At 44.2% G+C, this 16,264-nt stretch overlaps 1 protein-coding gene across 1 annotated transcript in view; it reads left to right on the top strand.

The window, feature by feature from the left end:
- LOC120058721 (protein bassoon-like) overlaps positions 1-15,547 on the top strand; it is a 128,212-nt gene extending 112,665 nt beyond the window's left edge. The window contains exons 9-12 of the mRNA XM_039007464.1: positions 337-1,175; positions 2,496-2,604; positions 10,847-10,978; positions 15,402-15,547. Coding sequence (XP_038863392.1) covers positions 337-1,175; positions 2,496-2,604; positions 10,847-10,978; positions 15,402-15,547 — 1,226 coding nt within the window. The remainder of the gene's footprint in view (positions 1-336; positions 1,176-2,495; positions 2,605-10,846; positions 10,979-15,401) is intronic.
- Positions 15,548-16,264: the final 717 nt, after the last annotated feature.

The following is a 16,264-nucleotide window of genomic DNA, read 5'->3' as shown; positions in this document are numbered from 1 at the left end:
AGTTCGTCACTTTCTTTTCACTTGCATGTTATTCTGAGATGCACAACTTTTTTTCACACAATACCGTCTTATTGTGAAAGTTGTTTCATTTACTTGATGTGATGAACTTATTTTGTGATTTTCTTTCATCAGTGTTTTACATTTGTTTTCTTTTTTTATGTGTGTCTTGTTTTCGCATTATGCATGGGTGTAAATCTTGACTTCTCTTTAGTTTTTTAGTTTTCCTTTCTCTTTCTATTCTCTCCTTCCCGTTCTTCTTTTGCATGGCCTCAGTCTGCATGCCTCTGTCGCCGTCAGACTTGGAGATTGACTGTGATCTACTCTTGGTTTCCAAAGCCTACCATCTTGGCCAGGAAGAGACAGACTGGTTTGAGAAGCCCAGGGACCTGCGCTCTAGCTCCCGCCACTATGGCAGTGGTGGCCACTCCTCGTCCGGCCGTAGCCGCCACGTCAAGCATACCTACCACGACTACGATGAGCCCCCAGAGGAGGACCTGTGGCCCCAGGACGAGTACGGCCACACCCGCCAATCTTCCACCTCGCGAGACCATCGCCACCACGGCAGCACCAGCTCTGGGAGACACTCCGCCTCGTCCCGCCACTCGGACGAACCGCGCTCCTCCCGCTCCTCCAAAGGCCACCCCAAAGACCCGTCCATGCGCCACGACTCCCGCCAGATGTCCTCGTCAGGGAAGAGGGGTGACCCGCGCTCCCAGGGGGGGTATCACTCATCGGACTACTCCAGGGACCCGTCGGGCCACCACCACAGCCAGGGCCGCTCCTCCAAGTCCTCATCCTCCCACGATGGGCGGACTTCCTCCAGGAAGCAGCAAGAACTCCAGGGTCACCCTCCCTCCTCCTCCAGGGGCCAGGGCAGCTCTGGCCGTGGGCCGGGATCCGCCGGTGGGCCCCCGGGCTCTAGGGGACAGGGTCCTACCTCCCAGCAGGATGGGCTGCAGCAAGGCCAGCGCACCCAGCTGCAGCAGCAGCCCCAGACCTTGGCGGCACGACAGACAGGCACCACCCCTGCAGGCACCACCCCTGGGGGCCAGCAGCCTCTGGGCCTGGCCCAAGCCCAGCAGGGTCTACAGGCCAAGCCTGGTCAGCTTGGTCCTGGTCAAGCCGGTCGCCAGCCACAGGCAGGAGGCCCACTGGGGCAACTGCCACCAACTGCGGTGAGTACAGGATTATGACTTAGTTCAGTACAAGTGTGGTTACAAACAATCAGTGACTCTGGATTGAAAGTGTCATGATTATTCAAATCTACCATCTACATGAGAATCACTGTAAATGTGTGTAGATTATTATTTCACGTGTTGAGACGGCTTTAGAGGTCTTTGGTGGCATCTCTCCCTCTCATCTCTATCTAGCCCCTTTTTCATCTGTCTCCCTCCTCCTTTTCCTCTCTCTTCTACCCCCCTCTCTCTCCATCTCCCTCTCTACCTCCTCTCTCTCTGTCTCTCTGATAAGGCCTAGCACATCATTGTGGTGAGAAGAGGTTTTATTTAAATGTGTGTGAAATCCTGTTGGCAGACCTTATCTGGTCTTGTGATTAGCACTGTGGCTGTAGATAGTGGCAGTGTAACAGCCTCTGTCTCGTCCACTCAGATGGAGGAGAGAGATTCATCCCCCAAAAATGTCTTCCACTGCAAATCATTCCCCGTCCTCCCGTTACCGTTTGTTTTCTTATGTCTCTGAATACATCAACATGTTTATAATATACAGAACTATACAACATGCAAAAGTTTTTCGGCTATGTGTTGTGTTTTGCATCTAATCCTATACACTAGGCCATAGAGAACCTGAATTATAGGAATTATAGGATCTCTGTGCTATAGCCTATACTGATAACGTAAAATGAAATATTTCGTGTTGTGTATGATCATCATTATTATGTGCAGACTGAGATGTGGTTCTGAAAGATGGTTCTATGCTCCAAATAGAAAGACAGTTGTTAGACAATCGTATCCATCCAATCACATTCATCCCGTACCACATTCATTTGAACTGTCACGGCGCCTGTTCTCTCTGAAAGGCCCAATGAGTGGTTCAAAATCATTCATTCAAAATGCTAATTGAGGGTTGAAATGAATGGAATGTATCCGTTTGCCGGGTAAAGTGAATGCAAGACAAATCCTGTGTTATTATTTGGCAAACGTCCACAATGCTAAGTGAGTTATGTTATATTTGTTCCATTAACCCCTTACGGAGATCATATTCCCAGTTTGTAAATCTAGACGCACGCTTAGATGCACGGCTGGTTGGTTGGCAGGGAGGAAGCATGAAACTGGTTTCAGCCCAATGATCTCTGGCATTGATAATACTCTGCATCATTCTGTCTGTCAAATGAAGTTTTGGCATGGTATTTTACAATAGGTGGTCAACATGATATGAATCACATTGCTCAGTGCATCAGAACAAAATTAGCGATGCACAGTCAGTTTGCCACGTTTAACCGTGTCCCTCATCTCTTTGTCTCTGTCTCGCTCTTCCAGCAAGCACCTGTCGCAAACACACCCCCTGTGACTGCCATAGGGGCCAAAGCTGTCATGGGAGGGGCAGCCCAACCTGCAAAATCACCTCAACCCCCACTCACGGGAATAGGTAAACATCCCTGTCTGCACTCAAACTGCTCCTGCTCTACCCACTGAACATTTCACTGAGAGGGATTAGTACACTTGTTCTCTCCTACACTCTAAAACATTCTGGGTTGTTTGGATGACCCAACTGCTGGGTTGAAGGCATTGGGTCACTGAGTTGGCCCAGCCACTCCCCTAATAGACCACGCCTCCTGAAATTAAGGGATTACTTTAAAAAAAGACCCAGCTGCTGCGTCAACCCAGCATGAAAGTGAATAAAAACCCAACCGATGGTTGAATTAACCCATGTTTGGTATAACCCAACTGGCTGGGTCAAAATAACCCAGCGTGTGTTCTTTCCATTATTTACCCAGCGCTGGGATCCCAAATAACCCAAATTGGGTTGTTTTAACCAAGCATTTTCTAGAGTGTAGGCATACATTAGTCAATCTCCCACAGACAAAACAGACAGACAGACCAACAGGAAGACAGACAGATGCACGCACGCACACACACACACACACACACACACACACACACACACACACACACACACACACACACACACACACACACACACACACACACACACACACACACACACACACACACACACACACACACACACACACACACACACACACAGAGAGAGAGAGTGTGTTACGTAATCAGGTATCACGGGTATCCTGTTTAATCCCAGGCATTAATTCTGAGAAGGCTTTGGAAAGTTGATGGATAACCCTAACTCTGGAAACACAGAGGGACAGAGTTCTTTTTTTTTTTTTTATTAATTTGTCACATGCCCAAGTAGAGAGAAATGCTTAACTTGCAAGCCCTACCCAACAGAGCAGTATTCAAAATCCAAATTGTGTAACACATTTTTTTTTACTAAAAAAATAAGAAGTTAGAGAGGAAGCTATATACAGTGTCAGTACCAAATGTACAGTTGTGGCCAAAAGTTTTGAGAATGACACAAATATGAATTTTCACAAAGTCTGCTGCCTCAGTTTGTATGATGGCAATTTGCAAATACTTCATAAGGTTATGAAGAGTGATCAGATGAATTGCAATTAATTGCAAAGTCCTTCTTTGCCATGCAAATTAACTGAATCCCCCAAAAACATTTCCACTGCATTTCAGCCCTGCCACAAAAGGACCAGCTGACATCATGTCAGTGATTCTCTCGTTAACACAGGTGTGAGTGTTGACGAAGACAAGGCTGGAGATCACTCTGTCATGCTGATTGAGTTCGAATAACAGACTGGAAGCTTCAAAAGGAGGGTGGTGCTTGGAATCATTGTTCTTCCTCTGTCAACCATGGTCACGTGCAAGGAAACACGTGCCGTCATCATTGCTTTGCACAAAAAGGGCTTCACAGGCAAGGATATTGCTGCCAGTAAGATTGCACCTGAATCAACCATTTATCAGATAATCAAGAACTTCAAGGAGAGTGGTTCAATTGTTGTGAAGAAGGCTTCAGGGCGCCCAAGACAGTCCAGCAAGCGCCAGGACCGTCTCCTAAAGTTGATTCAGCTGCGGGATCGGGGCACCACCAGTACAGAGCTTGCTCAGGAATGGCAGCAGGCCGGTGTGAGTGCATCTGCATGCACAGTGAGGCGAAGACTTTTGGAGGATGGTCTGGTGTCAAGAAGGGCAGCAAAGAAGCCACTTCTCTCCAGGAAAAACACCAGGGACCGACTATTATTCTGCAAAAGGTACAGGGATTGGACTGCTGAGGACTGGGGTAAAGTCATTTTCTCTGATGAATCCCCTTTCTGATTGTTTGGGGCATCCGGAAAAAAAGCTTGTCCGGAGAAGACAAGGTGAGCGCTACCATCAGTCCTGTGTCATGCCAACAGTAAAGCATCCTGAGACCATTCATGTGTGGGGTTGCTTCTCAGCCAAGGGAGTGGGCTCACTCACAATTTTGCCTAAGAACACAGCCATGAATAAAGAATGGTTCAAACACATCCTCCGAGAGCAACTTCTCCCAACCATCCAGGAACAGTTTGGTGACGAACAATGCCTTTTCCAGCATGATGGAGCACCACCTTGTCATAAGGCAAAAGTGATAACTAAGTTGCTCGGGGAACAAAACATCGATATTTTGGGTCCATGTCCCCAGACCTTAATCCCATTGAGAACTTGGGGTCAATCCTCAAGAGGCGGGTGGACAAACAAAAACTCACAAATTCTGACAAACTCCAAGCATTGATTATGCAAGACTGGGCTGCCATCAGTCAGGATGTGGCCCAGAAGTTAATTGACAGCATACCAGGGTGGATTGCAGAGGTCTTGAAAAAGAAGGGTCAACACTGCAAATATTGACTCTTTGCATCAACTTCATGTAGTTAAAAAAAGCCTTTGACACTTATGAAATGCTTGTAATTATACTTCAGTATTCCATAGTAACATCTGACAAAAATATCTAAAGACACTGAAGCAGCAAACTTTGTGGAAATTAATATTTGTGTCATTCTCAAAACTTTTGGCCACGACTGTACAATGTGCAGGGATACTGGAGCATTAGAGGTAGATATGAACATGGCAGCAGGGAATAGGAGAAAGCGACTGGTAGCAGGTTGAATAATAATCATAATAATAATACTTAACAGTATCGCAGCAGCATAAGTGGTGGGTGGGTGTGTGCAAGGTGCTGAGTGTCTGTACTGTGTGAATACTGCCTTCAGAAATAATTTACACCCTTTGAATTGTTCCAAATGTTGTTGTGTTACTAGGTGGGATTAAAATGGATTTAATTGTCTTTTTTTGTCAATGAAGTGGAAGAAAAATTCGAACATTTGTAAAAACCAAAATTATGAAAACTTAAATACTAATATATCTTGATTACATAAGTATTCAGCCCCCTGAGGTAATAAATGTTCGAACCACCTTTGGCAGCAATTACAGTAATTTAGTCTTTTTGAGTAAGTCTCTAAGACAGGATTCCCCAACTGGCGTCCTGCGGGCCAAATTTAACACGTGGGCGGTTTTATTTGGTACCCCAAAGTTATCTGAGCAATAATTAATTTTTATTGTTGGAAATAAAAGACTGTAAAAACAACAGGAAATAAGCTCCAAGTGATTTCAATTCAAGAAATCTGTTCCCAGGTATCCCCTCTCACGTATAATATAGAGAGAGATACAGCTGAAGTCAGAAATTTACATACACTTAGGTTGGAGTCATTAAAACTCGTTTTTCAACCACTCCACAAATTTCTTGTTAACAAACTATAGTTTTGGCAAGTCGGTTAGGACATCTACTTCGTGCAAGACACAAGTAATTTTTCCAACAATTGTTCATTTGATTATTTCACTTATAATTCACTGTATCACATTTCCAGTGGGTCAGAATTTTCCTTACACTAAATTGACTTTGCCTTTAAACAGCTTGGAAAATTCCAGAAAATTATGTCATGGCTTTAGAAGCTTCTGATAGGCTAATTGACATAATTTGAGTCAATTGGAGGTGTACCTGTGGATGAATTTCAAGGCCTACCTTCAAACTCAGTGCCTCTTTGCTTAACCTCATGGGAAAATCAAAAGAAATCAGCCAAGACCTCAGCAAAAAAATTGTAGACCTCCACAAGTCTGGTTCATCTTTGGGAGCAATTTACAAATGCCTGAAGGCACCACGTTCATCTGTACAAACAATAGTACGCATGTATAAACACCATGGGACCACGCAGCCTTCATACCGCTCAGGAAGGAGACGCGTTCTGTCTCCTAGAGATGAACGTACTTGGGTGCGAAAAGTGCAAATCAATCCCAGAACAACAGCAAAGGACCTTGTGAAGATGCTGGGGGAAACAGGTATAAAAGTATCTATATCCACATTAAATGAGTCCTATATCGACATAACCTGAAAGGCCATTCAGCAAGGAAGAAGCCACTGCTCCAAAACTGCCATAAAAAAGCCAGACTACGGTTTGCAACTGTACATGGGGACAAAGATCGTACTTTTTAGAGAAATGTCCTGGTCTGATGAAACAAAAATAGAACTGTTTGGCCATAATCACCATCGTTATGTTTGGAGGAAAAAGGGGGATGCTTGCAAGCCGAAGAACACCATCCCAACCGTGAAGCACGGGGGTGGCAGCATCATGTTGTGAAGGTGCTTTGCTGCAGGAGGGACTGGAGCACTTCACAAAATAGATGGCATCATGAGGTAGGAAAATTATGTGGATATATTGAAGCAGCATATCAAGACATCAGTCAGTAAGTTAAAGCTTGGTTGCAAATGGCTCTTCCAAATGGACAATGACCCCAAGCATACTTCCAAAGTTGTGGCAAAATGGCTTAAGGACAACAAAGTCAAGGTATTGGAGTGGCCATCACAAAGCCCTGACCTCAATGCTATAGAAGATTTGTGGGCAGAACTGAAAAGCATGTGCGTGCAAGGAGGCCTACAAACCTGACTCAGTTACACCAGCTCTGTCAGGAGGAATGGGCCAAAATTCACCCAAATTATTGTGGGAAAGTTGTGGAATGCTACCTGAAACATTTGACCCAAATTAAACAATTTAAAGGCAATGCTACCAAATACTAATTGAGGGTATGTAAACTTCTGACCCACTGGGAATGTGATGAAAGAAATTAAAGCTGAAATAAATCATTCTCTCTACTATTATTCTGACATTTCACATTATTAAAATAAAGTGGTGATCCTAACTGACCTAAGACAGGGAATTGTTACGAGGATGAAATGTCAGGAATTGTGAAAAACTGAGTTTAAATGTTTTTGGCTAAGGTGTATGTAAACTTCTAACTTCAACTATACATGTAATCATACACAAATGTAAGCAAGGTTTTAAATGATTATCTTTAAGGCAAATATTATATCTATTCGGGCTTCTTGCGATTAATTTGCCATTTTCAAGGATTTTTTTGGTTAAAAAAATTGTTTAATAATACTTCTCCCCAAGTTGAATCTTGTCTCATCGCTGCAACTCCCTAACGGGCTCAGCAGGCAAAGGTCAAGTCATGCATCCTCCGAAACATGACCCGCCAAACCGCGCTTCTTAACACCTGCCCGCTTAACCCGGAAGCTAGCCGCACCAATGTGTTGAAGGAAACACCGTTCACCTGACGACCGTGGTCAGCCTGCAGGCGCCCGGCCCGCCACAAGGAGTCACTAGGGTGCGATGAGCCAAGTAAAGCCCCCCCTGCCAAAACCTTCCCTAGCCCAGACGACGCTGGGTCAACTGTGCACCGCCCTATGGGACTCCCGATCACGGCCGGTTGTGATACAGCCCAGGATCGAGCCCGGGTCTGTAGAAACGCCTCTAGCATTGCGATGCAGGGCCTTCGACCGCTGTGCCACTCGGGAGGCCCCATTTTCAAGTCTTGCCATAGATTGTCAAGCCGATTTAAGTCAAAACTGTAACTAGGCCACTCAGAATTATTCAATGTTGTCTTGGTAAGCAACTCCAGTGTATATTGTGTTTTAGGTTATTGTCCTGCTGAAAGATGAATTTGTCTCCCAGTGTCTGTTGGAAAGCAGACTGAACCAGGATTGCCTGTCCTTAGCTCTTTTCTGTTTCTTTTTATCCTAAAAAAAACTCCTTCAAGACTTTTGGAAAAGCATTCCAGGTGAAGCTGGTTGAGAGAATGCCAAGAGTGTGCAGAGCTGTCATCAAGGCAGAGGGTGGTTTCTTTGAAGAATCTGTTTAACACTTTTTTGGTTACTTTTTTGGTTACTACATGATTCCGTGTGTGTTATTTGATGTCTTCACTAGTATTCTACAATGTAGAAAATAGCAAAAATAAAGAAAAACCCTTGAATGAGTATGTGTGTCCAAACTTTTGACTGGTACTGTGCATGTAAACAGGGCTGAAAAGTGACTGGTGGCAGGAATATATAAATACTTGTGGTAATATACTAATGGTAATATATACATGTAAACAGAAGTAATAGTGACCAGTAGTAGGATACATAGATAAATACTAATGGTAATAGAAGAGTAGCGGTGGTAATAAATCAAATCAATAATCATTTTAGCAGCAGCTTAGGTGTGAGTGAGAGCAGTAGTTGTTAGCTATTTAACAGTCTTGTGGCCAGGGGATAGAAACTGTTTCGGAGTCTGTTTATCTGAGCCTTGATTCACCGGTACCGCCTGCTGTATGGGAGCATGGAGAACAGTCCATGTCTCGGGTGGCTGGAGTCTGACAATTGTTTGGGCCTTTTTCAGAAATACTGGCATGTATGTCCTGGATGGCGTTTTATAGTCCCGTACCCATTCAAACATTCAACCTCCAGCTGCGTACCCCCTCTAGCACCAGGGTCAGCGCACTCTCAAATGCTGTGTTTTGCCATCATTGTAAGCCTGCCACACACACACACTATAGGATACATTTATTACACATAAGAATGAGTGTGGGTTTTTATCACAACCCGGCTCGTGGGAAGTGACAAAGAGCTCTTATAGGACCAGGAAACAAATAATAATATAATAATAATCAATAATTTTGCTCTTTATTTAACCATCTTACATATAAAACCTTATTTGTGAATCAAAAATTGTGAATAACTCACCACAGGTTGATGAGAATGATGTGCTTGAAAGGATGGGTTTTATTGGAGAGAGTCTCAGTCTTAAATCATTTTCCACACACAGTCTGTGCCTGTATTTAGTCGTTTTCATGCTAGTGAGGGCCGAGAATCCACTCTCACATAGGAACGTGGTTGCAAAGGGCATCAGTGTCTTAACAGCGCGATTTTCCAATGCAGGATACTCTGAGCACAGCCCAATCCAGAAATCTGGCAGTGACTTCTGATTCAATTAAATTTTCACAGAACCGATTGTTGCAATTTCGATGAGGCTCTCTTGTTCAGATATCGGTAAGTCGACTGGAGGCAGGGCATGAAAGGGATAACGAATCCAGTTGTTTGTGTCATCTGTTTCTGGTAAAGTAACTGCGTAATTGCGCACCCAACTCACTCAGGTGCTTCGCTATATCACATTTGACATTGTCTGTAAGCTTGAGTTAATTTGCACACAAAAAATCATACAATAATGGAAAGACCTGTGTGTGGTACTTGTTAATGCAGACAGAGAATAGCTTCTTAATCATAGCCTCAATTTTGTCCCGCACATTGACTATAGTTGCAGAGAGTCCCTGTAAACCTAGATTCAGATCATTCATGCAAGAAAAAACATCACCCAGATAGGCCAGTCGTGTGAGAAACTCGTCATCATGCAAGCTGTTAGACAAGTGAAAATTATGGTCAGTAAAGAAAACTTTAAGCTCATCTCTCAATTTTAAAAAAACGTGTCAATACTTTGCCCCTTGATAATCAGCGTATGTTGTAAAAGCGTTACATGGTCGCTGCCCATATCATTGCATAGTGCAGAAAATACACGAGAGTTGCTCGTGGGCCTTGCTTTAACAAAGTTAACCATTTTCACTGTATTGTCCAAAACGTCTTTCAAGCTGTCAGTCATTCCCTTGGCAGCAAGAGCCTCTCGGTGGATGCTGCAGTGTACCCAAGTGGCGTCGGGAGCAACTGCTTGCATGGGCATTACCACTCCACTATGTCTCCCTGTCATGGGTTTTGCGCCATCAGTACAGATACCAACATGAGCAGCAGCAGGCTACATACGGACCGTTAGTGGAATTCCCGCGAGAGAGTAACAGTTAATGTGATTGGATGTTAATATTTGACTAGGCTACCTGTATTTGACATTGTGTTGTTATTTCGCTGAACACTAGATGGTTGAATTTTATTTTTGGCAGTGAAACGAGGCTACTCAGGCGAGAAAAAAACCTCACCCAAATGTATAGCTTTGTTGGAAAATATAAACAGATAGTTCGATTCTTAATTTTTTTTTTTTAATGTGAATCACATTTTTATTTGGCGTACCCCCGACGGCATTGCGCGTACCCCTGGTGGAATACCTGCTATAGTCTATACAGTCCCATCACCTCGCTAACAGTTGCATAGACAGTTCTGTGGAAATAGAGACCCGGGTCCGAAACAGTCTGTAAAGCGCAAATTGGGTATCAGATTTATGTCAAAAGCTGGTGCGGTCATCTCCAGATAAATGCAATGGCTTCAGACTGTTGTGTTAGTGTGCACTAAACTGGAGTATGGCATCAACTGGATTAAAAAGAAAGTATTTGAATTGAAAAGTACACCAAACATAGTTTACACTTATCAGCATTCAACTATATTTTAAGATTCTTTCTCGTACTGTAGGTACATTTTCGGAGAATCAGTTTCTAATCATCATCCATCCCCCTCCCCCTCCCCCTTCTCCCTGCAGGCTCCAAGGCCGCCCCTAGACCCAGTGGCATCGGGAGCGCGGCAACAGGTCAACCGGGGATGGAGGGGGATAGTCTCCTCTCTAAAGTCCTACCAGGAAACCCTGCGGAGGCAGCAGGAAAACTAGGAGAAGGTGCCATGCTGGATCTCAGACATTTTACTCTCGCTCTCGCTGTGGAACTTTCATGTTATTCCATCACGTAACCTTTACAGTCCATTCTACTTGCTACAATATGCCTAATCTCTCTCTCTCTCTCCCTCCTTCCCTCCAACAGCTATCTCCGGTTTTGGCAAGAAGTTCACCTCGTTGTGGTGAGGTGTTGAGATGAAGGTAAGTGTTCACCTGTGTTACCAAGTAAAAATACTATTTCTTCTAACTGTGTGTGGGTGGTTCCGTTTTTTCCCCCGGACCACTTTGTGTGAATTGTTTGTAGGCCCTATGTGCAGATTTGAGTGTCTCTCCTGTGTCCTGAACAAGGATTTTAGAACGGTATGACAGCTCACCCCAGTAAGTGACAAGTGGGAGTCTCACGGATCGTGTGATTTCAGGTGTCTGTAAATGTTATGGAGGACGTTGTGAGGCTTCGTACCAGAAAAACCTAGGAAGACCCCTGCTTTGTTTTACTATGAGAGAGAGGGGGGGGGGGGGGGAGATATAGCCATCGATAGAGGAAATCTGAGCGCACTGGTGAGTCCAAAATCTCTATTCCCTGCCTAAAGCTCCCTCATTTTCAGAAAATTACATCAACAAAACTACTTTGTAAAGTATGTATTTTCCAAAGAGACTCGATGGCTTTATTGTAGTGTAATATGGAAAAACATAAATGACAATTAACTTATTAGTAAGTAGTACATACAGTATTGTGTATATTTCAAGTTGCAGAATTTAAAAATATAATTGGAAAAGACTAGCGAACCTAACGTGATCATGATCAATCAGCTCAAGATTGATTGTTTTTTCCCACCCTCATTCAGCCAATGAGGACAGGAATCAATGGATGCTGCATGTTCCAGGCCTGAGCCCACGATTGCAGAGAAACAATGCTGCTTTCTCTGGCAGGCCAGACAGTAAGTAGTGCACACAGACTCATCGAACACAACTAAGATTAGAAAAGGTAGGATGGTGGGTACCTCTTAGTAATACACTAATGACACAAGAATTATCACAAAACAATAATCATTATTTACTAATATAGTTAATTATGCAGTGATGGTGTGGGAAAGATTTAGTTCGCAGCAAAGGTAGATTCTAGATTCTTCATCTCTTAATATGTTGCAGTCAAGTAACTCCTGCTATTGTTTACATATAATAGGCTGATACTGTTTACTGCAAACCAGCACTGCACCTTGCGCTAACCTTTTCATGAACCCTGACCCTTGACCCATGGGCTCTCTGTCAGCCTCTGCATGAGTGCACTGTAACAGCCATATTACTGTAACATCCATACACTGGCATTGACACTGCGATTCTCTAGGGCCAACCGCAGGTCACGTTTCTATGGGCAACCAGGGCTATAGAAGAGTCTGCCGAATGGCCTTCGATGTCCAAATGTATGTGACACAACCTTCATGAAGAGTTTTGATCTTACCTCCGAGGGTTAATATAAGGCACATTGAAAGACTCAATGAGAGAGCATGTAATCCAGGGTAAATTCTACCTACACTTGTCTGTGGCATTGTGTCATTCGTTTTGGCAGTGTTAGCACCATTTTGTTATCTTCTACCTCTTCTACCAGTTTATAGAGAGCATAGAAAATCCCATATTTGATTATAGTAGTTTGTAACTGAACAGCAGAGTATCTTGTGGTTCAACTGCAGTCCCTTTATATCACAAAGCATCGGGAGACAAATAGTTAAAGAAAAACACCACTCCAAAATTGGTATCATTTGGTATTTTCTTCATTAATCCACTGTTGATACAGTCCCAAAATGTTTTGCATGTCTGCAGTCAAGCGTAGCACAAGATATTGGACTCTCAAGAAGCAAAGTGTCACTTTCAAGAAGCAAAGAGTCACAAAAATGTTTAGTGGATCTTTCCTTTAAACAAAACACTCTACCCTCAAGCATGTATAGTTAGGGTATTGTTACTTTCTGGCTAGCCCGCTGTTTTTAATAATGCATCAGTGAATTAGATGAAGTGGGTTATCCGGTTATGAACTGGACTCATCATATTCACAGAGAACAGAGCACGCTCTCTGACTATGGAAAGTCTCTTTGGCCTGTAACAGTATCCGTGGATGGATATGAGATTGAGTGACGTGGTAATGTGTGCCAGAAGATTGTGTATCCATCCACCTCCCCCCGGGACCCCTTCTTCTCCACTCCCCCACCCCACAACATACACTGTACACTTCTCAACTCTTCACTGTTCATCCGCTACAAGTACAGATGGCTCTGGTTTACCTTTGTTTGCTAAAGTAACCATTCTTTACCTTCCGTTCTCTCTCTACCAACTCTTCTCTCTACCTCCTCTTCTCTCTACCTCCTCCTCTTCTCTCTACCTCCTCCTCTTCCCCCATGGTGCATAATAGATTTCATATCACGCAGTAGTAACGTATGATTGCTTTGCTACGTTGAAAATGACAAACCAGCATTGTTATATAACCTCTCCGGAGTAATTAACTAGGCCCAAGAATAAAGCTGTGGAACCAAGGCAAGCAGCGTTGGAGGAGCAAACAGAACAGCCACAACGTTTGTTTATATTATAGCATCATTGCCTTTGTGACAGAAGAGAACACTCCTGATTGGTTGATGATTGTGTTGTGAAGTTGTGACATCGGAGCCCTGCTCTCCCATGGTGCCCATTGAGGTCACGGCCTTTTAGGGTCACAGGGCGACTTGGTTGTATTCACTGGGATCGAAATGTAATGAATACGGCTAACAGCTAACTGTTCCACACAATACGTTTCGACGTGATATCTAAACGTCCTGTAACGTGACACCTGAACCGACCCCCTCATGCTTAACATAGCATTATTGAAGATAGCATTACCGTGTGGATCACCTGACATCGCCTGAGACTCACAGGAAGGCGGGAATATCACACACATCAAATTGTGCAGGAACACACAGACATTATAGGAATTGATCACTACGCTCACGGAGGCTTCCTTCTACCACAGTGGGGCAGCAGTGCACAGAATACGAGAGAGAGAGAGAGAGAGAGAGAGAGAGAGAGAGAGAGAGAGAGAGAGAGAGAGAGAGAGAGAGAGAGAGAGAGAGAGAGAGAGAGAGAGAGAGAGAGAGAGAGAGAGAGAGAGAGAGAGAGAGAGAGAGAGAGAGAGAGAGAGAGAGAGAGAGAGAGAGAGAGAGAGAGAGAGAGAGAGAGAGAGAGAGAGAGAGAGAGAGAGAGAGAGAGAGAGAGAGAGAGAGAGAGAGAGAGAGAGAGAGAGAGAGAGAGAGAGAGAGAGAGAGAGAGAGAGAGAGAGAGAGACCATGTTACAGTACATTACATCATAGCAACCCAATGAACCAAATATAAAACCCCTAGTGTTGAGGACTGGAACTTTAGTTTTGAATGGCTGTCCCCGTGGGGTCCTGTTAGACAAGCTCAAGGAGAACGCCTTAACAGGCTCTACCGTAACTTCCCCTAGTATATCTGATTAACACGCCCTCATTAGCATAACACACAGTCACATCTCCTTAAACACATACTCCCGCTGGCTTATGATGATGATGTACAACTACAGCACCCATAATGCTCTGTAATCCTATACGGCTGTTATCTCAGTGGAGACGTTCCGGAAGCGAACACAATGTCTCCTTAAATAATACATTTAAGCGTGGTTGATTCCCTTCTGGAGAAGATTAATTTGAATCCAGTGTGTGACTGATGCATTATCGGTCGACAACATACAGTATGTCCGTCGGGTTCACCTGTCAGAAATGGCAGTGTGCTGCCTGAGATGCTGTATATCTGTAGTGCAAGGTGTTGCAGCCAACCATGCCATGATGACTAACCGCCCCATGTGACCACAGCCCCAGTCTGTCTCTCTCAGCATAGCGTTCTCATATACAGATATTGGTGCCGCTGATGGAATGAATGGAGCCTCGTGCACACTAGACCATCTTGTGTTTCGAGCTGTCTGTGAAATGGACTGTTCTGCTGTGTTTATGTCCGATACAGTGAGCGAGAGCCTACGTGTAGGCTGCCATGCCCTTACAATCACAATATTCAATGAATGGTTGTTACTGTTAATATTTTGTTAAATGTGTTTCACTGAGGATAAACTGAGTGTAATGTAATAGAGAGGTAGTATAATTACATAACCTGCACAGACCTCAGTACACTGTACAGTTCAGTCCTGCTTTTCTTCTGCTCTTCTACCATCTAGTGTTGAATCATAGGATTTCACTCTGTTCTAATCGTATGCTCAACTCTGCATATAATGAGAGGGTTCATTTAGAACGCTTATTTCCACAGAATTATTTCATTAAGTTGTGCATTCCTCTGTCATTCATTGGAGATCCATTTAAATGTGTTTACTGTTTCATTCAGGCTATTGTAAGATACTCATAGGATACCAGTCACCTGACTTTGTGTTCACGTTCTCCAGATCGTTTTGCGGCCACCAGGCTGCAATGCCCACAGCCAAAGAACCAGGCCCCTGACACCCTGGGACCACCAGAACACCCTAGGGCTGTGGTCTGCACGGAGGTCCCAAGCCCCGAGGACCCTTCCAGAGAGCGGCTAGCTGAATAGAGAGCCTGTTCTGCCTGGTCTCTGCCACTGTCCGGGTTTTCAGCACCACCTCGCCAACAGCCATTATCCTTTAGGGAATGGGCTCTGTACTAAGGAATACTCCATCCAGCTGCTCTGTAGGAGGATGGGAGGGAGCCACAATACTGTGACACCCCAGCACACTGATGATGCTATCCTCTAGTCCAGTGGTTCCCAACCTTTTTTCAGGTAACTGAATTTTGATCTGCCCGGAGTACCACGGAAGTACCTCCTCATGTGCATTTTACCAGTCGGCCTATTATCTCATGAGTCTTCTCAAGTACCCCCCTTGTTGATAGGCCAAATACCCCCCGGAAGTCCTAGTACCCCTGGTTGGGAACCACTGCTCTAGTCTGTGGGCTGTTGTGCTGCTGCCTGCTGGGGGCGGAACACATCCCAGGGGGCGTGACCATGGTGGCAGGTTAGGATCCTTGATTCCGTAAGCCTGTGCTCAGACACACTCTCCTTTCATCTCCGAATAAAGAAAAGAAAACTGAAGCGCTTCGTAGGTTTTTCTGGTACTAAATACTTCCTGTTTCATTTGGATGCTGATAACAATTTAGGGAAGAAGAAGAAGAAGAAGAAGAAGAAGAAGAAGAAGAAGAAGAAGAAGAAGAAGAAAATACATAATAAGGATGACTAGCATGACGACTCCACGGTTTGTTCTGTTTTTATCTTTACATTCCAGAATGAAAGAAG

Source organism: Salvelinus namaycush, chromosome 14 (genome assembly GCF_016432855.1).
Source record: "Salvelinus namaycush isolate Seneca chromosome 14, SaNama_1.0, whole genome shotgun sequence".
NCBI lineage: Eukaryota > Metazoa > Chordata > Actinopteri > Salmoniformes > Salmonidae > Salvelinus > Salvelinus namaycush.
The sequence above is the reverse complement of the archived record's forward strand: the minus strand, read 5'-3'. Positions and strand labels throughout refer to the sequence as shown.